Raw genomic sequence first — 25,526 nt, 5'->3', positions numbered from 1 at the left:
GCCTTGGATGGTTATTTTTCGATTAATTTATATTTTTAGTCACAATGTAAATAAGGTGTTTGTTTTTATGTTTAATGCAATATCCAAATGTGATCGATGAGTTGAGATTCAACTAAATTTGTGATTGTTTTATATTGAATGGTATGATTATATTCATAGAGGATTTGCTGAAATTAATTAATCATTTCATGCTTATATGATTATATGCAGGAAGTATATTTTATGCGTGTATTTGTAGATGAATGTATGCTGCCTTCATGTTATATGGCATCTTTATATGCTAACCCTACATGATGGTCATTCAATGAATTAAAAAGTAACCATAAGGTGATGCAGTGGTTGAAATTGTTGTCTGAATTAAAGTGTATGCTTATTGTATTTGCTGCAAGTTAATCATGAAATGCTTATATGCGTGTTTTATAATGGCATGGTATCCTTATATGTTCCCTGCATGTGTTTTATTTATATGCTCATATACTTTCTGCATATTATTTGGTATACCTACATGCTTCCTGCATATTATTTTATTATTTTTCATGCTTATGGATTTATATGCTTATGTGTGTGCTGAATTCGCATAAATTAACCAATTATGAGCTTATATGAGTGGTTTATAATGACTGGTGTGCTTATGTTCTTCTTGCATGTGTAAAAAAGAATTTATGAATGTAATTGTACATGAAAAAAATTTTGGTCATGGAGTGAAAAAAGAAGCAACTAAAGGGTGATGTAGGCCCTTAAATAATAGCTAAAATAGAATAAATAATTCTAGTACCATCGTTGTCATTTCCATGCAGTTGTTGTTAAGCTAAAATGGGTAGGATGATTAGCATGATTTCTAGCTTTTGTTGTGTTTTTGGTGCGTGTTTGAGGTTTTATTTACATGATATTTAATAAGAATTTTTCTCTTTTCCTTTACTGTGTTTCTTTCGGAATTATAGGCCATGCAACTGTTGGATGTTACTGAGGTTGGAAGTGAAGAAATGGAGCTTGGTGACGAGGTTTTAATTTTATTAGTAATGGTAATTATTTTTTTAATTAATCTAAAATGTAGTTACCAGATTATGGTTGCCTTCAAGAAGACGAGATGTCAAGAGTTGGAATGCGATTTGCACAATTACAGATGGCTAATGACTTTTATGTTACCCACGCAAAGAAAGTAGGATTTGCAACTAAGATAAGGACAACAACATATGACAAGATCCCAAAGATACCTGTTAACCAAGCTATCCACTGTAATCGCGATGGGTTCCGTGGGTCTCGTGTCAAAGCACCAACGCAGAAGAATACGATTTCAACTGCTGGGTGCAAGGTAAGGATATATGTCAAGGTTGACAAAGACATGCAAGACTGAGTTTTGTTCAAGGTTGAGTTGAGGCATTCCCACCCTTGTTCAGCGAGAAAGGCTGTTCACTACCATGAGTATAGGCAGCTGACCATGCATGCGAAGTACGTGATCGAGAATAATGATGAGGCTGGGATTCGACCAAATAAGACATTCCTAGCTTTGGCAAATGAGGCTGGAGGCTCGTCTAACCTTGGATTCTCAGAAAAAAATTTAAGAAACTATATAACAACAAGGCTCCGAACTAGCAACGTGAATGCAGATGTCAGGGAAATGATGAGCTACTTCATGAGAATGAAGGAAATCAATCCAAACTTCTTTTACGCGGTGAAGTTGGACGAGGAGTGTAAATTTAGGAGAGCAGTATGGGTGGATGCAAGGTGTAGGACGTCGTATGAATACTATAGAAACGTCGTGTCAATTGATAGCACCTACAGTACAAACAGGTATGTAGTAGTTAAGTTGGTGTTTTGTTCTTTATTTGGTAAAACTCTATGCGATCGTGTTTGTCATTACTCATGTCCGATTGGTTTTTCTGGTAGGCATGGATTACCGTTTGTGTCGTTCGTTGGGGTCAACCACCATGGTAAGTCGACCTTCCTCGGTTGTGCTTTGCTGGGAAATGAAGAAATCCCAAGTTATGAGTGGATTTTCAGCCAATGGGTGAAGTGCATGGGAACTGCTCCACAGCGTATCATAACCGATCAATGTCGATCCATTTTCCGTGCGATCAAAAATACATTACCTGACACACGCCACCGGTGGTGCATCTGGAAACTCTCTCTTAATTGCAATGTGACGCATTTTTTTCTGCAGTTCCGGGATTGGGTCCCTTGCGTTAACAAAGCAGTGTACAACAATTAGTCAGTGTCAACAAAGGAAAAACAAAAACCACACAAAAGTATTTTTAGATGTTACATAACTTTGACTAACCTCGAGAAGGTATGCCAAAAACATTGTCGATCAGTTTAGCAGTCACGTGAATGTCCCCTACGTTGATCCTGAGAGTGTTTGACTCCACGTCATAAGCCCTAGCTAGTTGGAGCATGATGCTCTGCTTCACATGTAACACCCTAATTACCCTAAGCCTTACAAGCATGATGAAGGAGTAAGCTCAAAACAGAATTTTAGAAGCGCGAAACGTTCACACGAAGCTAACGCACAAGACACAGGATATAGATGCAAGAGAATGAAACATATGTAGATATAAGAGTATAAAAAGCGTATGGAACTAGCCGCAACTTGCGGAGTTTAAGCCAACTAGTTATAAATAGAAAATACATAATTTTGGAATTAAAACAGCTTATACAACTTATCTCTCAAATAAGCCCCTAAGGCCAAAAAGATAAAAATACAAAGAGATGTGAGAGTAACTATAACAAAGTAAAATAGAAATAAACCAAGGAAGAACCATACTCCGCTCTGTCACGATATCTGCAATCTCACCGAAGTAGATTACGACCTGCATCTGAAAAATAACAACAAAGTATAGAATAAGAACCGAAGATTCTTAGTATGGTAACAGTGTCCAATGATATAAGATGTAAGGCTCCGAGACGCCGAAAACATTCCTATAACTTCACATCACATACGGATATTCAAGCTTAACAAAATAAAATAAATAAATAAGAAACTTAAACCATAAACCAGGGTTATCTAAACTTAGGGGGATTCTAACTAATACTAATCACACCGCTGTATCCCACAGCCTTCACCAACCTAGCCTCCGTGCGATCCCATCGCCACCGCCTACCTAACCTCCTCATCACCAGACAATCATTAATGCAAACAAGTAAAACACAGATAATATTCATATATGACAAGTAGTTCAAGAAGCAAGTAGGCATGTTATACAATTAGGCAAACTCAAGTAAACAAAGCAAGCAAGCATATAGAAGATGCACATGATGAATGTCTGCCTTATTGGCTGTGATATCACATTGTCGGTTCAATTGCCAACCTGACACATCTCCATAGAGATGTCGCCCTTCGGAATCATCAATGGGAACCCCTGAGATATAGTGCTCGGATCACTGTCCAGGGTTTTGCGCCTACATGCTCTATTGATCCGAATGGATGCGAGCGGGATACTCTTGCCATAGACCTCACATCTCAACGCAAGCGGGACGAACCCCTGCCTTACGCCGCCGCCACTACCTCGACAGGCGGGATCCAACCCCCGTCCCTGCCGGACGCATAGCATCTCATATTCTCAATATAAATCAGTACATCAGTGGTTTTCAGAAAACATTTTCAATATCACATGGATCCATCATCTCATTTAGAGTCATCGACTCATCTCAACCACTGTCAATTCATATTTCAATTCCGAACTCCACAGTTCATCAGTTCTCATTCCACATACCATCTACCCCATACGACATCAAACCATCCCCAGTACAGCCGAAACCTAAGCCTCCGTTTTCTAATAATTCATAATAATAGCAACTAAAACTCTTAAGTTATTTCCCATATTCTCATACTCAAAATTTAGCCCAAAAGCCTTAAAATGATGTTATAGAAGCTTACAACATTGTTAGGAGGGTAAAATAGTTGAAAACAAAGTTAAAATTTAAGAAACAGGGCGTGTGCATACGCATAGGGGTGTGCGTGCGCAGGCCCAGGAAGATTTTAAAAGTGTACGTACGCACAGGGGTGTGCGTACGCACAGGTACTAAAATTTGTAAAGTCTGTTCACTCGCACAATCTATGCTAGCTCCCCCAACAGACAACCTTTCCCAACTTGTGCGTGCGCATAGGGCTGTGCGTACGCACAAGTTGTAAAACTCCATTGCTGTGTGCGTGCGCACATACCAGAAATCACAAAATTCTGCAACTTCAGCAGAATTTCAGATTTCGACACCAATCTTTGAATAATCATAACTTCCTCTACAAAAATTCAAATTTTGCAAACTTTATATCAATCTTAAGAGTTTTTAATAAACTTTAATTTAAATAAAATTTCAAAAAATTTCAAAAACCAAGACATAAGTTATGATCAGACAAAGTTCACCAAAAACCAACTTTTACCAAAACTCACAAAAATCTAAATTTACCAACTTTCATGGCACAACCCAACCAAAACCACATTAACTCTATCTCATATAAGAATTTACCATTTGCCATACTCCAATTTACCACTCCACCATATATAATCATAAATTCTCACTATAAAAAACATAATAATATCCTTACTAACCATCATCATCATCAATTTCAACATCAAACTCCAACATCATACTATCAACATCAATATAGCCATTTATCAACAATTCCAATACTCACCTTCAATTACCAACAGTATCAATATTTATCATCAATCATCAACCACATCAACAAACCCTCATCAACAACAATAAATCACACATTCCTCATCAACCTTTATAATCATTAAATACCAACAACATCATTATTCATCATCAATCATTAAATACCAACAACCTCATCAACATCACCCATCATCAATACTCTTTAACACCAACAATTCTCCATAATCATCATCAACCACAATAATCCACTACTACCCACAATTAACATCAATTCACATATAATTATTCATACACCAACAACATTCAATCCTATCTTAAGGTCAACTAGTCTAAGTGTCCATTAACATTACATATTACATAAAAGAAACCAAAACCATACCTTGACCGATTCCCAATATACTCAAACACCAAACTTGATTCCAATCAAGCTTCCACCAAGCTCCAAACCATCAAAGCCAAACCAAAAGTCACCACCAACTCCAAAAACAAGCTTCATACATACAACATAACCATACATCAACAACTAAAGCTATACCAAACCACAAGGATAAAGAGATTTCATACCTTATCCAACGAGATTAAGGGTAAAATCCATCAATTACCCGCTACTAGAGATCACCTAAACAAGCAAAACCACAAAATCTACTCAAAATCATAACCTCAAAAATGCAAAAATCTAGGGCACAATACTGGGACTTGAGCTTAGAATTCTTACCAGGTTTGCTTGGATAGAAACGTAGAGCTCAACGAGAGCTTTACGTGGCTACAAACGGCTTATCAATTGGAGTTCCGTAGCTCAAGTTATGGCTCCCGAAAAGTGGAGGTGAATAGTAACACCACCCCTTCTCTTCTCTTCTCTCAAAACCACGTGGCTCTCTCTCTCTCTTTTGGGCTGGAAATGAGCTCAAAGCTCATTTAATGAGCTTATATATGTTGGGCCTTGGGCCCAATCCAACCCGTTAGCGTTTTTGGCCCGTTTGGTCCACTTTGGGCCAAAACCTTTAAGATTAGTATCCAGTTTTCGATTCTAAATTATTTTTATCCTTTCAAAACAATAAATCAATTTTTCAAAATACGCAGTACTGGACAGACTAGAGCCGGTACTTTCAACTTAAGCGCCAATACGCATTTTCACAGAAACTTTTCGAAAAGATATATTTTCCAACTCAGAAAAATTCACTGAAATCAAATTTCACATTTTTATTTTTAAATTAAAACTTCTAAATTTTGAATCTATTCCGGACACTAAAATTACTTTATAAAACGGTTTTGAGTGAAAAGCTCGGGTTCTTACATCACATGCCATTGCGGTACCCGCCGCAGGAAATCAAAACCAATGGCCTCAATCTCGGCCAACTTAGCATGCTCATTATGTTGTTCCAAGTGGGTAAACAAGTTGTTAATATAGCAAGGTGAGCATCGCGTCTCGACTAATTTCTGTTGAGGAAATAATAGGATCAGAATAAAGTCAAAAAATATAACCAAATATGTTATTTTAATCATGCAAAGAATGAGATACTTTTTTACCCAGCTGAGTTTGTGTTCGGCCGGTGTTAAAAACGGTTTATTATTGGAGCATCGTGATAATTTACTCACGCAATAGTCCCCCTTAATTCTAAGTATTTAACTCTGAGAAAAGAAGCAGGTAACCTGCAGCCAAATAACGTAAATAATATCATAATATTACAGTTCAATTGATGTAACATTAATTGTTGGAACGAGATGGCATCATAATCAGATACTGATGTATTGAGGCAGAAAATAAATTATTGGCGTTGAATATTCTAGCTTTTTCCTATTTTTTGTGATATGCTTCGGAAGATTTATCAAGATCAAACCTCCAAATATTCCTATTGTAACCATCTATAATTAAAATAAAAAAAACTAATTCATGAAAACAGATCATCAACTACGAAGACCAACTGACCAATCACATACTCAAGTAACGATCCAAATAAACAAGCGCAAGTTCCATCAGATACACCAACCAACCAATAACTTACTAAAGCGACCATCCAAAATGCTAACAAAATTTATTAACAAACCAAGAGGGACAGCAAAGCCGTCAATTACAACCACACCAACCATCCGTGTGAACTACTTTCACAAAATGCAATAGCTCGGCAGACCCATAAATCAGTTTTATCCTTCAGAAAAGGCCATGTCAAAAATAAATCACAAATTGTCTGTCCAGTTCAGGTGTACTCCGTTTTGATTATCTTGAACAAATATGTTTACTGAACAAACACAAAGGCAGCAAAAACTAAAAGAACAAATAAAAACCACACAATACATGTTTTTGAAGAAGCCTTCAACATAATAACATGAAAATAGCATTCACGGTCATTGAAACAAATTCTCCTAGTTTTTCTGTATTTACATCATCTATCAAAACCAATGGCCCGATTAAATACTGATGTAACCATCCAAATAAATATGCCCAATATCTATGATTAAGACCAACCATTCAATCACATAATAAAGAAGAATGTTTACAAAGGATAAAATGCAAAAAATACACATAAGGTTTCCTTTCACTTCTAATCACGAGATTCAGTGATGTCCCTATCTTCTTTTCTAATAAATTTTAACAAAGATGAAAGATACATGCTTTAAGCTGAATATAATTGTAGTTTTAATTACACACCAATAATAAAAGGTTCAGGTAATTCTTTGGCTAAAGTAACAAAGGCAATATAGAAAGAATTGAAAATTGTTGTGCATCCAAAATTCAAACTAGAAAAAAAACTTGCAAGACTAACCATCCAATATCCTACGAAAATAAACATCCTATAAATATCAACCAAATTTCAACATTTGTCAACTACTTTACGTCACATTGCATGCACAGGTCCGCACGGGGCAGAAAAAAATTGAAAATTTAGCTGCTATATATACAAGATTACCAAACTTTTTCAACCATTCCCGCGCTAAAGTTAGATCATCATGAATTGTAACAATCTCAACCAACATTATACTCCATATGCTGCAAGATACTAAAATTAAACCTAATGATTTCTCAGTACATATAATCACTCATATCAGAAGCAAAATCTGTCAATAGTACAACATGCAACAAAAATTACAATTCAATCAATGAACAAGTAAACCCACTTACCTTGGATGGTTAGTCTATTGCCGACGATAATATTCGTGGTGGTCCCAGTGGATGGTCGAGGAGCAGGCGCCTAATCTTCCAAGATCGGATGCTCAGCTGCCACCAGTGCGACGGGTTTACTGGAGACGATAGCTTTCGCATGACAAGATGTGCAAAGGAAGAGGGCGAGGCTGGGCTGCAGTTCGGGTCGCAGGCGTAGAGTGCAGGGGCTGAGCTCCAGTGACGGAAAGATGTGTAATGGCAATTGTAAGAACCGAGCTTAATTAATCGTTTAATTAAGTAATTAATTGGCCCAAAGTAGATTCCGAAATATCAGAGTGATAATTTGAGGATTTAAATGTGATTTTTGGACTTAGTAGGTTTTTTTGAGTCAGAAAATGTATTTACTGCGAAAAACTGTGAAAAATTGTGAACCGGCAGTTGAACCGGTTCAACCGGTTCAAGTCTGCCCGGTGCTGCGCGAGAAGAAGTGAAAACAGTAAAAAACCTTAGAAAAATATTAGAAATGAAAAACCGGGCGTTAATTTTAAAGGTTTGGCCCGAAGTTGGGTCAAACGGGCTAAAAACGCTAACAGGTTGGACTGGACCCAAGTTAGCCCAACATATATAATGATCCATTAATGAACCCAATCAGTCATAACACACATAAACACAACACCACCAGCTGAGAAAGCAAGGAGAAGAAACCCTCCATGAACACTATTCACTTCCATCTTCTCAAGCTCATATCTTGAGCTATAGAGCTCCGATCGCTGCACCGTTTGTGGCTACGCGTCCCTTATGAAGAGCTCTACAAGATCCATACAAGAAACTAGAAAGGTAATACTCTCAGTTATTCTCTTCAAAATTTCGAGTTTTTAGGGCTTTGGATTAAGTGAGTTTTGTGATTTTAGATGTTTAGGTTCACTCTAATCCTTGCTTAGCATTGGATTTTGGCTACCAAAGCTATTGGAAAAGGTAAGAGGCATTGAACCCTTATGAGATTATGTTTATGTTGAGCCCTATATTGATTTGTGATAGTTTATGTATATATATAGCTTGATTATTGTGAGTTGGGAGCTATTGGAACTTGTTGGTACTTGTTGAGGTGGAATTGGAGGCTTGGATTTTTGGTAAAATGCTCACATTGTGCTCAATTTTGGGTTTTGGTGCATATAGGGAATCGGCCAAGGTATGGTTTCGGTTTCCTCTATGTAGTATATAATATTCATGAACACTTAGACTAGTGACCTATAGGATAGGTTGGATTTATATGGTTGTTGATGATAATTGGTTAATGTTGTATGTTGAATTGATGTTTCTATGTTGAGAAATAATGATGTTGAGATATGATGCTTGATGATTTTGAATGATTGCATATTGTTGGATATTGATATAAAGCATGAATGAGGTTGAAAATAAGAATTGATAGAGATAAAGTAATGATTGGTGAATGTGTTGGTGGAGGATTGATTTTAGAATCATATATTTGAGGTTGATGGTTGAAAATGGTGAATTGTAACCCAAGAGGGTAAATTGTACTGTAAATGGAAGTTTGGTATTGATCTAGTAGAATGTGGCTTGTGAATTTGATAAATTTGGGTATATGTAAAAGTTGGGTAAAAAGAGATTTTTAGTGAACTTTGTCTGATCATAACTTTTGCCTTGGTTTTAAAAATTAGTTGAAATTTGTTTAGAATTAAAGTCCATTGAAAACCCTTTAAATTGATATAAAGTTTGTAAAATTTGAATTTTTGTAGAGGAAGTTATGATCATTCAAAGTTGGTGTTGAAAATCTGAAATTCTGCAAAGTTTTTATCATTTTATGATTTTTGGTATGTGCGCACGCACAACCTTGTGCGCACGCACACCTTTGCGAAAATTTTTAACCTATGCGTATGCACACGCAGAGGCAGGCAATCTGTTCTCAGCGCTAGCACAGCTGGTGCGCGCACATACCAATGATGATTTGTAACCTGTGCGTACGCACAGCCCTATACGCACGCACACGTTGGGAAGGCCAATCTGTTAAGGGCGCTAGCACAGCTTGTGCGAGCAAAACAAAATTGTGAAAATTTTTATCTGTGCGTACGCACACCCTTATGCATACGCACACGAATTGAATCTTCTCCTGGGCGTGCGCACGCACACCCCTGTGTGTACGCACACGTCCTGTTTCTCAAATTTAACTTTGTTTTCAACTATTTCACCTTCCCAACAAGATTGTAAGCTTCTATAACATCATTTTAAGACGTTTGGGCTAAATTTTGAGTATGAGAACATGGGTAATAACCTAAGGGTTTTAGTTGATGATTTTTATGAAAAATTAGAAAACAGAGGATTAGGTTTCGAGTGTACTGAGGATGGTTTGATGGTATATGAAGGATGATTGATATATGAGATGAGAACTGATAAACTGTTGAGTTCGGAACTGAAAAGTGAATTGACAGTAGTGGAGATGAGTTGAGGACTCGGAATAGAAATGTTGATTTGACAGTAGTTAAGACGAGTCGAGGACTCGAATGTGCAATGATGAATCATTGGTGTATTGAAAATGTTTTCTGAAAAACCACTGAACTACTGTTTTATATTGAGATCATGAGATGCTCTGCGCCTGGCAGGGACGGCGGTTGGATCCCGCCTGTCGAGGTAGCGGCGGCGGCGTAAGGACGGTGGTTAAATCCCACTTACTTTGAGATGTGAGGTCTGAGGCAAGAGTATCCCGCTCGCATCCCTTCGGATCAATAGAGCATGCAGGCGCAAAACCCTGGACAGTGATCCGAGCACTATATCTCGGGGGTTCCCATTGATGATTCTGAAGGGCGACATCTCTATGGAGATGTGTCGAGTTGGCAGTTGAACCGACAATGTGATATCACAGTGACAAACCCCAATTTGACGGTTTATCTTGTATTGAATTTAGGGGATTTTATCACCTTTTACCCACATTTATTCAATGAAATAGCATGGTTTTGTATATTCTCCTTTAATTGTGCTTAAGAGTGAAAACATGCTTTTTAGGTCTTAAAATAGCTAAATTTAATTCTCCTTGATTCCATTAGATGCCTTGATATGTTTGCTAAGTGATTTCAGATTTAGAAGGCAAAGCTTGGATCAAGGGAATGAAGAAAGAAGCATGAAAAGTTGGAGAACTCATGAAGAAATGAAAGAACCGGAAAGCTGTCAAGCCGACCTCTTCGCACTTAAACGACCATAACTTGAGCTACAGAGGTCCAAATAATGCGGTTCCAGTTGGGTTAGAAAGCTAACATCCGGGGCTTCGAAACGATATAAGATTTGCCATAGTTTCCTCGTGCACGAAATTGTGATCACTACAACTTCGCACAACTAACCAGCAAGTGCACTGGGTCGTCCAAGTAATACCTTACGCGAGTAAGGGTCGATCCCACGGAGATTGGTGGTATGAAGCAAGCTATGGTCACCTTATAAATCTCAGTCAGGCAGACTCAAATGGATATGGTGATGAGCGAAAATAACATAAAGATAAAGATAGAGATACTTATGTAATTCATTGGTAGGAACTTCAGATAAGCGTATGAAGATGCCTTCCCTTCCGTCTCTCTGCTTTCCTACTGTCTTCATCCAATCCTTCTTACTTCTTTCCATGGCAAGCTCGTGTAGGGTTTCACTGTTGTCAGCAGCTACCTCCCATCCGCGCAGTGAAAGCTAATGCACGCACTCTGTCACAGTACTGCCAATCACCGGTTTGGTTCCCTCCCCTACCGGAATAGAATCACTCTTTTGCGTCTGTCACTAACGCCCAGTAGGTTACAGGTTTGAAGCACGTCACAGTCATTCAATCATTGAATCCTACTCAGAATTCCACAGACAAGGTTAGACCTTCCGGATTCTCTTGAATGCCGCCATCAGTTCTTGCCTATACCACGAAGACTCTAATCTCACGGAATGGCTGGCTCGTTTGTCAGGCGAGCACTCGGTTGTCAGGCGATCAACCATGCATCGTGCAATCAGAAATCCAAGAGATATTCACTAAGCCTCAGATGCTTGTAGAACAAGAATGGTTGTCAGTCACCTTGTTCATGGGTGAGAATGGTTATGGGCGTCAATCATCACCTTCATCATGTTGGAGAACAAGTGATATCTTGGTAAAAGAACAAGTGGAATTGAATGGAAGAACAATAGTAATTGCATTAACACTCGAGGTGCAGCAGAGCTCCACACCTTAATCTATGGTGTGTAGAAACTCCACCGTTGAAAATACATAAGCATAAGGTCTAGGCATGGCCGTGAGGCCAGCCTCCCCGTGATCTAAGAACTAGATGTCCAAAGATGATCAAAGGATCGAAAATAATCCAAAGATGATAAATACAATAGTAAAAGGTCCTATATATAGAGAACTAGTAGCCTAGGGTGTACAGAGATGAGTAAGTGACATAAAAATCCACTTCCGGGCCCACTTGGTGTGTGCTTGGGCTGAGCAATGAAGCATTTTTCGTGTAGAGACTCTTCTTGGCGTTTAACTCCCGTTTTGGTGCCAGTTTGGGCGTTTAACTCCCATTCTTGTGCCAGTTTGGGCGTTTAACGCTGGGAATTCTGAGGGTGACTTTAAACGCCGGTTTGGGCCATCAAATCTTGGGCAAAGTATGGACTATCATATATTGCTGGAAAGCCCAGGATGTCTACTTTCCAACGCCGTTGAGAGCGCGCCAATTGGGCTTCTGTAGCTCCAGAAAATCCACTTCGAGTGCAGGGAGGTCAGAATCCAACAGCATCTGCAGTCCTTTTTAGTCTCTGAATCAGATTTTTGCTCAGATCCCTCAATTTCAGCCAGAAAATACCTGAAATCACAGAAAAACACACAAACTCATAGTAAAGTCCAGAAAAGTGAATTTTAACTAAAAACTAATAAAAATATACTAAAAACTCAACTCAAACTACTAAAAACATACTAAAAACAATGCCAAAAAGCGTACAAATTATCCGCTCATCACAACACCAAACTTAAATTGTTGCTTGTCCTCAAGCAACTGAAAATCAAATAAGATAAAAAGAAGAGAATATACTATAGACTCCAAATTATCAATGAAACATAGCTCCAAATTAGATGAGCGGGACTAGTAGCTTTTTGCCTCCAAACAGTTTTGGCATCTCACTTTATCCTCTGAGGTTCAGAATGATTGGCTTCTTTAGGAACTTAGAATCCAGATAGTGTTATTGATTCTCCTAGTTAAGTATGATGATTCTTGAACACAGCTACTTATTGAGTCTTGGCCGTGGCCCAAAGCACTCTGTCTTCCAGTATTACCACCGGATACATACATGCCACAGACACATAATTGGGTGAACCTTTTCAGATTGTGACTCAGCTTTGCTAGAGTCCCCAATTAGAGGTGTCCAGGGTTCTTAAGCACACTCTTTTTGCCTTGGATCACAACTTTATTTCTTTATTTTTCTTTCTTTTTTTTTCGTTTTTTTTTTTGTTGAATTCACTGCTTTTTCTTGCTTCAAGAATCATTTTTATGATTTTTCAGATCCTCAGTAACATGTCTCCTTTTTCATCATTCTTTCAAGAGCCAACAATTTTAACATTCATGAACAACAAATTCAAAAGACATATGCACTGTTCAAGCATACATTCAGAGAACAAAAAGTATTGTCACCACATCAAACTAATTAAGCTAGTTTTAAAGATGAATTTGAAATCCTGTACTTCTTGTTCTTTTGTGATAAAAACAGTTTTCATTTAAGAAAGGTGATGGATTCATATTCATAGCTTTAAGGCATAGACACTAAGACACTAATGATCATAAGACACAAACATGGATAAACATAAGCATAAAAATTCGAAAAACAAGAAAATAAAGAACAAGGAGATTAAAGAACGGGTCCACCTTAGTGATGGCGGCTTGTTCTTCCTCTTGAAGGTCTTATGGAGTGCTTGAGCTCCTCAATGTCTCTTCCTTGTCTTTGTTGCTCATCTCTCATGATTCTTTGATCTTCTTCTAATTTCATGGAGGAGGATGGCATGTTCTTGGTGCTCCACCCTTAGTTGTCCCATGTTGGAACTCAATTCTCCTAGGGAGGTGTTCAGTTGCTCCCAATAGTCTTGTGGAGGAAAGTGCATCCCTTGAGGTATCTCAGGGATCTCATGATGAGAGGGGTCTCTTGTTTGCTCCATCTTCTTCTTAGTGATGGGCTTGAGGTCATGCCTTCTCAGTTGAACCGGCTTTGGATGCCATAAATGGTTATGGAAAAACAAAAAGCATTGCTTTTACCACACCAAACTTAAGAGGTTTGCTCGTCCTCGAGCAAAAGAGGAAAGAAGAGAGTAGAAGAAGAAGAAATGGAGGAGAGGGTGATGGTTTTGTGGTTAGGCCAAAAAGGGAAGAAGTAGTGGTTTATGAAGGGTGGATGTGAGTGGTGAAGAGAAAGAGATGTTGAGGTGATTGGTGAATGGGTGAAGAAGAAGAGAAAGAGTGGTGGGGTTTATGGGGATCCTGTGGGGTCCACAGATCCTTAGGTGTCAAGGAAAAGTCATCCCTGCACCAAATGGCATCAAAATCCACGTTTTGAGCCATTTCTGGCGTTAAACGCCGGGCTGATGCCCATTTCTGGCGTTTAACGCCAGGTTATAGCCCTTTCCTGGCGTTTAACGCCAGTCTGGTGCCCCTTTCTGGCGTTAAACGCCCAGAATGGTGCCAGACTGGGCGTTAAACGCCCAACTGCTAGGCTTACTGGCGTTTAAACGCCAGCAGCTTCTTCCTCCAGGGTGTGCTGTTTTTCTTCCTGTTTTTCATTCTGTTTTTGCTTTTTTCATTATTTTTGTGACTTCTTATGATCATCAACCTACAAAAAAGATAAAATAACAAAAGAAAATAGTTAACTATAAAACATTGGGTTGCCTCCCAACAAGCGCTTCTTTAATGTCATTAGCTTGACAGAGGACTCTCATGGAGCCTCAGAAATACTCAGAACCGTGTTGGAACCTCCCAACACCAAACTTAGAGTTTGAATGTGGGGGTTCAACACCAAACTTAGAGTTTGGTTGTGGCCTCCCAACACCAAACTTAGAGTTTGACTGTGGGGGCTCTGCTTGGCTCTGTTTTGAGAGAAGCTCTTCATGCTTCCTCTCCATGATGATAGAGGGATGTCCTTGGGCCTTAAACACCAAGGATTCTTCATTCACTTGAATGATCAACTCTCCTCTATCAACATCAATCACAGCCTTTACTGTGGCTAGGAAGGGTCTACCAAGGATGATGGATTCATCCATGCACTTCCCAGTCTCTAGGACTATGAAATCAGTAGGGATGTAATGGTCTTCAATCTTCACCAAAACATTCTCTACAAGTCCATGAGCTTGTTTTCTTGAATTGTCTGCCATCTCTAATGAGATTCTTGCAGCTTGCACCTCAAAGATCCCTAATTTCTCCATTACAGAGAGGGGCATGAGGTTTACACTTGACCCTAAGTCACACAAGGCATTCTTGAAGGTCATGGTGCCTATGGTACAAGGTATAGAAAACTTCCCAGGATCCTGCCTCTTTTGAGGCAGTTTCTGCCTAGACAAGTCATCCAGTTCTTTGGTGAGCAAAGGTGGTTCATCTTCCCAAGTCTCATTTCCAAATAACTTGTCATTTAGCTTCATGATTGCTCCAAGGTATTTAGCAACTTGCTCTTCAGTGACATACTCATCCTCTTCAGAGGAAGAATACTCATCAGAGCTCATGAATGGCAGAAGTAAGTCCAATGGAATCTCTATGGTCTCATTTTGAGCCTCAGATTCCCATTGTTCCTCATTGAGGATCTCAGAGGAGATTGGTACACGCCCACTGAGGTCTTCCTCAGTGGCGTCCACTTCCTCTCTTTCCTCTCCAAATTCGGCCATGTTTATGGCTTTGCACTCTCCTTTTGGATTTTCTTCTGTATTGCTTGGAAGAGTACTAGGAGGGAGTTCAGTAACTTTCTTGCTCAGCTGTCCCACTTGTGCCTCCAAATTCCTAATGGAGGACCTTGTTTCAGTCATGAAACTTTGAGTGGTTTTGATTAGATCAGAGACCATTGTTGCTAAGTCAGAAGTATTCTGCTTAGAACTCTCTGTCTGTTGCTGAGAAGATGATGGAAAAGGCTTGCTATTGCTAAACCTGTTTCTTCCACCATTATTGTTGTGGAAACCTTGTTGAGGTCTCTCTTGATTCTTCCATGAGAAATTTGGGTGATTTCTCCATGAAGAATTATAGGTGTTTCCATAGGGTTCTCCCAGGTAATTCACCTCTTCCATTGAAGGGTTCTCAGGATCATAAGCTTCTTCCTCAGATGAAGCTTCCTTAGTACTGCCAGGTGCATTTTGCATTCCAGACAGACTTTGAGAAATTAAATTGACTTGTTGAGTCAATATCTTGTTCTGAGCCAGTATGGCATTCAGAGCATCAATCTCAAGAACTCCTTTCTTCTGACTTGTCCCATTGTTCACAGGATTTCTTTCAGAAGTGTACATGAATTGGTTATTTGCAACCATTTCAATGAGCTCTTGAGCCTCTGTAGGCGTCTTCTTCAGATGAAGAGATCCTCCAGCAGAGCTATCCAAAGACATCTTGGATAGTTCAGAGAGACCATCATAGAAAATACCTATGATGCTCCATTCAGAAAGCATGTCAGAGGGACACTTTCTGATTAATTGTTTGTATCTTTCCCAAGCTTCATAGAGGGATTCTCCATCCTTCTGTCTGAAGGTTTGGACTTCCACTCTAAGCTTACTCCATCTTTGTGGTAGAAAGAACTTTGCCAAGAAGGCATTGACTAGCTTTTCCCAAGAGTCCAGGCTTTCTTTAGGTTGAGAGTCCAACCATATTCTAGCTCTGTCTCTTACAGCAAAAGGGAATAGCATCAGTCTATAGACCTCAGGGTCTACCCCATTAGTCTTGACTGTGTCACAGATTTGCAAGAACTCAGCTAAAAACTGATGAGGATCTTCCATTGGAAGTCCATGGAACTTGCAATTCTGTTGCATTAGAGAAACTAATTGAGGCTTAAGCTCAAAGTTGTTTGCTCCAATGGCAGGGATAGAGATGCTTCTCCCATAGAAGTTGGGAGTAGGTGCAGTAAAGTCACCCAGCACCTTCCTTGCATTGTTGGCATTGTTGTTGTTTTCGGCTGCCATGGGTTCTTCTTCCTTGAAGAATTCGGTCAGGTCCTCTAAAGAGAGTTGTGCTTTGGCTTCTCTTAGCTTTCTCTTCAAGGTCCTTTCAGGTTCAGGGTCAGCTTCAACAAGAATGCCTTTGTCTTTGTTCCTGCTCATAAGAAAGAGAAGAGAACAAGAAAGTGTGGAATCCTCTATGTCACAGTATAGAGATTCCTTTAAGTGTCAGAGGAAAAGAAGAGTAGAAGACAGAAGTAGAAAATTCGAACTTATCAGAAAAAGATGGAGTTCGAATTTTGCATTAAGGGATAGTGTTAGTCCATAAACAGAAGGATGTGAGAAGAAGGAAAGTAATTTTCGAAAATTAAGTGAAAGATTTTGAAAACATTTTGAAAAACACTTAATTGATTTTCGAAAATAAGAGTGGAAAAGAAATCAAGTGATTTTTTGAAAAAGATTTTGAAATTAGAAGTTAAAAAGATTTGATTGAAAATTATTTTGAAAAAGATGTGATTAAAAAGATTTGATTGAAAAGTTATGGTTTTAAAAAGATGTGATTGAGAAGATATGATTTGAAAACAATTTTAAAAGATATGATTTGAAAACAATTTGAAAAGATATGATTTTAAAAATTAATAACTTGCCTAACAAGAAAAGATATGATTCAAACATAAAACCTTCCTTAACAGAAAAGGCAAAAAAATGTTCAATCAAATCATTAATTGTTAGTAAGTATCTTTGAAAGAGGAAAGAAATTGATTTTGAAAACATTTGATTGAAAAGATATGATTTGAAAAAGATTTGATTTTGAAAAACTTTGAAAACTTGAAAAAAAATTGATTTTGAAAACAAAATCTTCCCCCTAGCACCATCCTGGCGTTAAACGCCCAGAATGGTATACATTCTGGCGTTTAACGCCCAAAATGCTACCCTTTTGGGCGTTAAACGCCCAACCAGGCACCCTGGCTGGCGTTTAAACGCCAGTCTGTCTTCTTCACTGGGCATTTTTGAATGCCCAGCTTTTTCTGTGTGATTCCTCTGCAGTATGTTTTGAATCTTCAATTCTCTGTATTATTGACTTGAAAAGACACAAATAAAAAATATTTTTGGATTTTTAATAATCAAAATGCAACAAGAATCAAATAACAATGCATGCAAGACACCAAACTTAGCAGTTTGTATACTACTGACACTAACAAGATGAGAATGCATATGAGAAACAACAAAACACTCAAGTCAATAGAATTCAAAGATCAAAACAAGGAAATCATCAAGAACAACTTGAAGATTAGTGAAGACACATGCATAAATTCGAAAAATGCAAGAAAAACAGAAACATGCAATTGACACCAAACTTAAAATGAGACTCTAGACTTAAACAAGAAATATTTTTGGATTTTATGATTTTATAAATGTTTTTTTTTTTTGCTTTTTCGAAAATTAAGTGAAAAGGAAAATAAAGGTATCAAAATTCTTAATGAGAATTCCAGGAATCATGCAATGTTAGTCTAAAGCTTTAGTCTAAAGGAATTAGACATGGCCGGCTAAGCTTCAGCAGGACATTGCATTCAAGAGCTAAATTGATGAGGATCAATCAGCTTTGGTGATGATAAGAACATCACCTTGAAACACTAGAATTCATTCTTAAGAACTCTGAAGAAAAATACCTAATCTAAGCAACAAGATGAACCGTCAGTTGTCCATACACAAACAATCCCCGGCAACGGCGCCAAAAACTTGGTGCACGAAATTGTGATCACTACAACTTCGCACAACTAACCAGCAAGTGCACTGGGTCGTCCAAGTAATACCTTACGCGAGTAAGGGTCGATCCCACGGAGATTGGTGGTATGAAGCAAGCTATGGTCACCTTATAAATCTCAGTCAGGCAGACTCAAATGGATATGGTGATGAGCGAAAATAACATAAAGATAAAGATAGAGATACTTATGTAATTCATTGGTAGGAACTTCAGATAAGCGTATGAAGATGCCTTCCCTTCCGTCTCTCTGCTTTCCTACTGTCTTCATCCAATCCTTCTTACTCCTTTCCATGGCAAGCTCGTGTAGGGTTTCACTGTTGTCAGGAGCTACCTCCCATCCGCGCAGTGAAAGCTAATGCACGCACTCTGTCACAGTACTGCCAATCACCGGTTTGGTTCCCTCCCCTACCGGAATAGAATCACTCTTTTGCGTCTGTCACTAACGCCCAGTAGGTTACAGGTTTGAAGCACGTCACAGTCATTCAATCATTGAATCCTACTCAGAATTCCACAGACAAGGTTAGACCTTCCGGATTCTCTTGAATGCCGCCATCAGTTCTTGCCTATACCACGAAGACTCTGATCTCACGGAATGGCTGGCTTGTTTGTCAGGCGAGCACTCGGTTGTCAGGCGATCAACCATGCATCGTGCAATCAGAAATCCAAGAGATATTCACTAAGCCTCAGATGCTTGTAGAACAAGAATGGTTGTCAGTCACCTTGTTCATGGGTGAGAATGGTGATGGGCGTCAATCATCACCTTCATCATGTTGGAGAACAAGTGATATCTTGGTAAAAGAACAAGTGGAATTGAATGGAAGAACAATAGTAATTGCATTAACACTCGAGGTGCAGCAGAGCTCCACACCTTAATCTATGGTGTGTAGAAACTCCACCGTTGAAAATACATAAGCATAAGGTCTAGGCATGGCCGTGAGGCCAGCCTCCCCGTGATCTAAGAACTAGATGTCCAAAGATGATCAAAGGATCGAAAATAATCCAAAGATGATAAATACAATAGTAAAAGGTCCTATATATAGAGAACTAGTAGCCTAGGGTGTACAGAGATGAGTAAGTGACATAAAAATCCACTTCCGGGCCCACTTGGTGTGTGCTTGGGCTGAGCAATGAAGCATTTTTCGTGTAGAGACTCTTCTTGGCGTTTAACTCCCGTTTTGGTGCCAGTTTGGGCGTTTAACTCCCATTCTTGTGCCAGTTTGGGCGTTTAACGCTGGGAATTCTGAGGGTGACTTTGAACGCCGGTTTGGGCCATCAAATCTTGGGCAAAGTATGGACTATCATACATTGCTGGAAAGCCCAGGATGTCTACTTTCCAACGCCGTTGAGAGCGCGCCAATTGGGCTTCTGTAGCTCCAGAAAATCCACTTCGAGTGCAGGGAGGTCAGAATCCAACAGCATCTGCGGTCCTTTTTAGTCTCTGAATCAGATTTTTGCTCAGATCCCTCAATTTCAGCCAAAAAATACCTGAAATCACAGAAAAACACACAAACTCATAGTAAAGTCCAGAAAAGTGAATTTTAACTAAAAACTAATAAAAATATACTAAAAACTCAACTCAAACTACTAAAAACATACTAAAAACGATGCCAAAAAGCGTACAAATTATCCGCTCATCATTTCCACACGTATGGTGGCGCGCACATGCATAGTACGCGCACGCGCCATTGCTGCCACCTAGTCCACTTAAAGCAAAACGTGGCCAGCGATTTTAGAAGCCTTGTGGGCCCAATCCAACTCATTTCTGATGCTATTTAAGCCAAGGATTGAAGAGGAATCAACGGAACTTTTAACCATTAGTTTAGTTTAGTAGTTAGAGTTAGTTTCTAGAGAGAGAAGCTCTCTCTTCTCTCTAGAATTAGGATTAGGATTAGGTTTAGTTCTTAGATCTAGATTTTAATCTTTGCTTTCTTCTACTTCTACATCTCAATTCCTTGTAGTTACATTCATTCTTCTTCCATTCTTTTATTGCAATTTCCTTTATGTTGTTCTTGTATTTTGTTGTAGATCTAGTATTGTTCCTTCTACATTCTTCCAATTCAATAAGAGGTAATTCATAATAAATGTGTCTTCTCTGCTTTTCTATTGTTGATCTCTTATTTTTGTAGTTGTAGATTCCTTTAATTCTTGCATTTAATAATGCTTACTTCTATTGCACTCTATGTGTTTGTTGAAATGCCTCTTCTAGATATAGTATAGATTTTTGCTCCTCTTGGCCTAGGTAGAGTAATTAGTGACACTTGAGTTATCTAATTCCTTTGTTGATTGATAATTGGAGAGATTGCTAATTGGTTTGGAGTGCACTAAAGCTAGTCTTTCCTTGGGAGTTGGCTAGGACTTGTGGCTCAAGTCAATTCATCCACTTGACTTTCCTTTCTTTAGTAAGGGTTAACTAAGTGATAGCAATGAACAATTCTCATCACAATTGAGAAGGATAACTAGGATAGAACTTCTAATTTTCATACCTTGCCAAGAGCCTTTTATAGTTGTTAGTTTACTTTCTTGCCATTTATCTTTCATGCTTCATATCAAAACCCCAAAATAACTCACAACCAATAACAAGACACTCTATTGTAATTCCTAGGGAGAACGACCCGAGGTTTCAATACTTCGGTTTATAAATTTTAGGGGTTTGTACTAGTGACAAACAACTTTTTGTATGAAAGGATTATTGTTTGGTTTAGAAACTATACTTTACAACGAGATTTCATTTGGAAAATTCTAAACCGTCAAAAATCCAATCATCACACAGCCAGTAGGACAGGCATTCATCATGTGCATTTTCTATCTGTTTGTTTGCTTTGCCGACTTGTAATTGTATGGCCAATTGAACAACATGCCTATTTGCTTACTTGACTACTTGCCTTATATGCTTCTACTTGTGTATTACTTGCATTGTATATTATTGTGATTTCTACTGGGATTGAGGAGGTTCAGAAGGCGGTGGCGATGGAATCGCATGGAGGATAGATTGGCGAAGGCTGTGGGACAGCGGTATTTGGTTAGAATAGAAATCCCTTAAGATAGAGTACCCTGTTTATTTATGATAAGGTTTACATACATATATGGTTTATTGTTTTAGTATGCTTTAAGATTGAATCTTGTGATGAATATGAAGTCCTAGGATTTCCTTTGGCGTCCCGGAGTCTTATATCCTACATCACTGGGCATTGTTACCATACTGAGAACCTCCGGTTCTTATACCATATTTCTGTTGTGTTTTTCAGGTCGCAACTCACCTCGGTGAGTTGCTTTGGATGGTGACAGAAGCGGAGGATCATGATACCTTTTGGGAGTCTTTTTTATTTGTTTTGTTTAGACATCTCTCACTTTTGTATTTTGCTTTAGCCTAGAGGCATGTATTAAGAGAACAAAACTTGTATAAGTTGTTTTTACTGTCTGGTTTCATGTATGGTTTGTATATGGCTAGCCAGCTTAAACTCCGCGAGCCGTGGCTAGATTCTTATGATATTATACTATGATATTTTGATATATCTTATCTGTTTCTTGTGCCTTAAGTTAGAAGCTTCGTTAGTTCGTTTGCTCTTTGTAAATCATATTCTAATTTATATTATTCATCGGGCCTTTAGATTATATTAATTCTTTCTATATATATTACATGTATGAGTTTAGAACTGTCGTAACCTTTACTTTACAATGCGAGGTAAAGTTTAGGCTAATTAGGGTGTTACAGCAACAGGGCGAGGGACTTAAGGGGAGCCATGAAGGATGCTCGCGAGGACGGGTCGCCCTTCCGAGGTTGCAGCTTCTGGCGCACGTGGTTCTCCATCGATAGATGTCTCTGTAGCGACTGGGAAGGTTTTGGGTAGGGGAGACAAACCGTAGGAACCGAAAGGATTGGATAATTGGAAAAAAAATTAAAATAGGATTAATTTGGTGGTGGGGTAAATTAAAAGCCATTAGGAATTAGGATTATTTTGGGTTAATTTACTCTTTTAATGAAAATTGGACCCAATAAACAGCCTATTGTAACTATTGTATACATATTCCATTGTCTCTCTAACAAAACTCTTTTATAAAAAATCGTTTATAGATATTCAGACGCAGTTATTTTTATATAAAATTAATTATTAAAAATTATTAAATAATAATTTAATAATTAACTTTACATAAAAATAATTATACTTAAATTTCTACCAAAAATGTCACGTGGACGACTTTTATGTTATCTTCTTATGGTTTAATGTGCTTATTATTTAATCTCTGAGTTTAGTTCATATAAAGTCACCGGAGATTATTATAAATTCCTCTGAGTTAATATCGAGCTTTATAAATAATTCTTCTATTTTTTTTTCTCCATAGTAGCTCATTTTTGTGGCAACGAGTCAATGATTCTTGTAACATTTTGTACACCATCAAAGTAACGTTCAAGATCAACATTAACACAAGTACCAAGAAGAACTCGTTCTCATCGACTCCAATTCTTGAACCCATATACATGTCCTTCCTTGTTTTTATATTTTACCGGCATAGTTTCGTTTTAGAAAAAATCTAAAGAACTAATTATATCATGAGCTACTTTGAATTAATTTTTTTGTATTTTTAGTTTTAAAATTAAAAAATTAAGAACAATAGAGAGTTTTTTTTTTATATAATAAACCTCTTATTTTAAAACTAATAGGATTTAGTTGACTATATCCTTAATTGATTTTCTAACAAAACCGTTCATTTTATATTTTTGTAATATCTGAGTTAAACTCCAAAATAGTTCTTAAGATTGGCGTTGTGCACTAAAATCGTTTCTGAGATTTTAATTGCACCAATTACGTATCTGAGATTAACAAAAGTGTACCATGTTAGTCCCCAACCTATTTTTCATTAACGACATGATGATATAGCTTGATAATATAGGCTGTTAGTGACACGTGTTACTCCATAGTTATAATGGTATGATGATATGGTGACCAGTGACACATGGCATGCTGACGTGGATGGTTGTGCCACGTGTCACAATATTATTTGAACACGTGTTCGATTGTGTCACGTGTCGCAATAGTATTCGTCCATGTGTCGTCTATTATGTCATCATTGTAGATGCACCAAATTAGTCTCTCACTTTAAATTAAGTGACTCATTTTAGTCCCTGAAATTAAATATCGTGCGCCAAATTAGTCTCTTCACTAGTTTTTTTCTCCTTTTTTTTATAAATTCAAAATTCTCAATATCTTTGAATGCATTCATTTCAATTCTATTTTTTCACATGATATTCAAATACAAGTTCGTTTATAAAATATTTGTTCTCTTTCAGATACTCCTAACCGCCGTCTTGGAATTAACATGAAGGTATTTCAAGCACCCTCACTACCATCTACGACTAGTTTTTATAAAATATTTTTTCTCTTGCGGATACCCCTAACCGCCATTTTGGAGTTGACGTAAAGATATTTCAAGCATCCTCACTACCATCTCTGACTTCTTTCTTCTAGACCACGAACAGATTTTAGGGGGGCAAGTAGTGGCCTTGGCCCCCCAACAAATTTTAAAAGTTCATATACTATTACAATAGATATCTTGTATAGAATAAAATTTAATAATGTAGTGATAATAAAAAGAGTTATTATTCTTGTCAATGAACTATAATTTGAATGACATACTCTTTCCATACTCAATTAAGAGGTTGCGGGTTCGAATCTCTCTATTTTTGGTAAAAAAAAGAGTTATTATTTTTTATATAATAGGATTTAAATTTTTCTACATATATTTATATTATTTGTATTTTTTATTTAATTCGAATTTTTTTTACATTTTTATCTTAAGATTAATTTTAACATTTATAATCATATAAAAATACTTTAATATTATTTATAATAATATTATTTTTTTCTAATTTTATTTAGTTGTTTTTTTATTCTTTTTTAAATAATTTTTACCCTATTATTATATAAAAATACTTTAATATATTTTAAATTCACATAACAAAATTGTTAGTGCAATTAATTTATATTATTTTATGTCATATTTCTTAATGATATAAAACATAAAAATATAACTTACCATCACATAAATACTTAATAAAGTAAATTAATTAACAAAATATTTAAAAATATATAATTTTATATTTTATTAGATATAAAATCATAAAAAATTATGAAAAAATTATAAAAATTGAGATAATTTTTTTATTTGACAAGTATTTATTAATTTTTTAAATTAAAAAATTAATTATAGTTATATCTATTATCAAATATATAGCATTATATTTGATTATACAATATTTTAATTTTCGGTCCCTCCACTCTTAAATTTCTGGATCCGTCGCTGTTCTAGACTGAAGAGGTCGGAGATGGTAGTAAGGGTGCTTAAAGTGTCTTCAGTCTAAACACAACGAAAACGTGTATTTTATAAGAACAAAAAAATGTGCATTTTAATTATTAATTTCTTGTTAAAAACACATTTTTTGATGAAAAATGTGTCTAATCAATTATATAAATTTTTTTATAATAACATACTTATATATTACAAAATTTACCAATGTTAAATTATTATAGAAAAGTTATATAATTAAAATTAAAATCTTAAATTTTTTTATGAAATCACTTGTATTTAAACAATATATGAATAAATATAATTGAAATTAGTGTATCCAAGATGTTGGAAAATTTTAAATTTTTTAAAAAATGAGAAAAAACTGGTGAAGGAACTAATTTGGTGCACGGCATTCAATTTTAAGGACTAAAATGAGTCACTTAATGCAAAGTGGGGGATTAATTTGGTGCATCTACAATAATGACGTAATGGACGACACGCGGACGAATACTATTGTAACATGTGACACAAACGGATACGTGGTCAAATAGCATTGTGACACGTGGCACAACCATCTACATCAGCATGCCACGTGTCATTGGTTACCATATCATCATACAATTACACATGACCAAACCATGGAGTGA

General features: G+C 37.2%; 1 protein-coding gene and 1 non-coding gene across 2 annotated transcripts; both read left to right on the top strand.

The window, feature by feature from the left end:
- The first annotated feature begins 1,438 nt into the window (after positions 1 to 1,438).
- LOC130950240 (protein FAR1-RELATED SEQUENCE 5-like) lies at positions 1,439 to 7,931 on the top strand. Its single transcript, XM_057878761.1, has 3 exons — positions 1,439 to 1,791; positions 1,888 to 2,008; positions 7,746 to 7,931. The coding sequence occupies exons 1-3, from the start codon at positions 1,439 to 1,441 to the stop codon at positions 7,929 to 7,931; spliced, it is 660 nt and encodes a 219-aa protein (XP_057734744.1).
- Positions 7,932 to 16,340: 8,409 nt separating this feature from the next.
- LOC130953289 (small nucleolar RNA R71) lies at positions 16,341 to 16,448 on the top strand. Its single transcript, XR_009075459.1, has one exon. It is a non-coding gene; the product is annotated as a small nucleolar RNA R71 (small nucleolar RNA).
- The last annotated feature ends 9,078 nt before the right edge of the window (positions 16,449 to 25,526 follow it).

This window comes from Arachis stenosperma, chromosome 9, assembly GCF_014773155.1.
Source record: "Arachis stenosperma cultivar V10309 chromosome 9, arast.V10309.gnm1.PFL2, whole genome shotgun sequence".
NCBI lineage: Eukaryota > Viridiplantae > Streptophyta > Magnoliopsida > Fabales > Fabaceae > Arachis > Arachis stenosperma.
Note: the sequence above shows the minus strand (reverse complement) of the source record. Positions and strands in the feature narration are given on the sequence as shown.

Coding starts and splice junctions, on each gene's coding strand:
- LOC130950240 (XM_057878761.1), top strand. CDS start 1,439: ATGCATGCGAAGTACGTGATCGAGAATAATGATGAGGCTGGGATTCGA. Junction 1,792..1,887: donor AGCACCTACAGTACAAACAG/GTATGTAGTAGT, acceptor TTTTTCTGGTAG/GCATGGATTACCGTTTGTGT. Junction 2,009..7,745: donor AGTGGATTTTCAGCCAATGG/GTGAAGTGCATG, acceptor TTGGATGGTTAG/TCTATTGCCGACGATAATAT.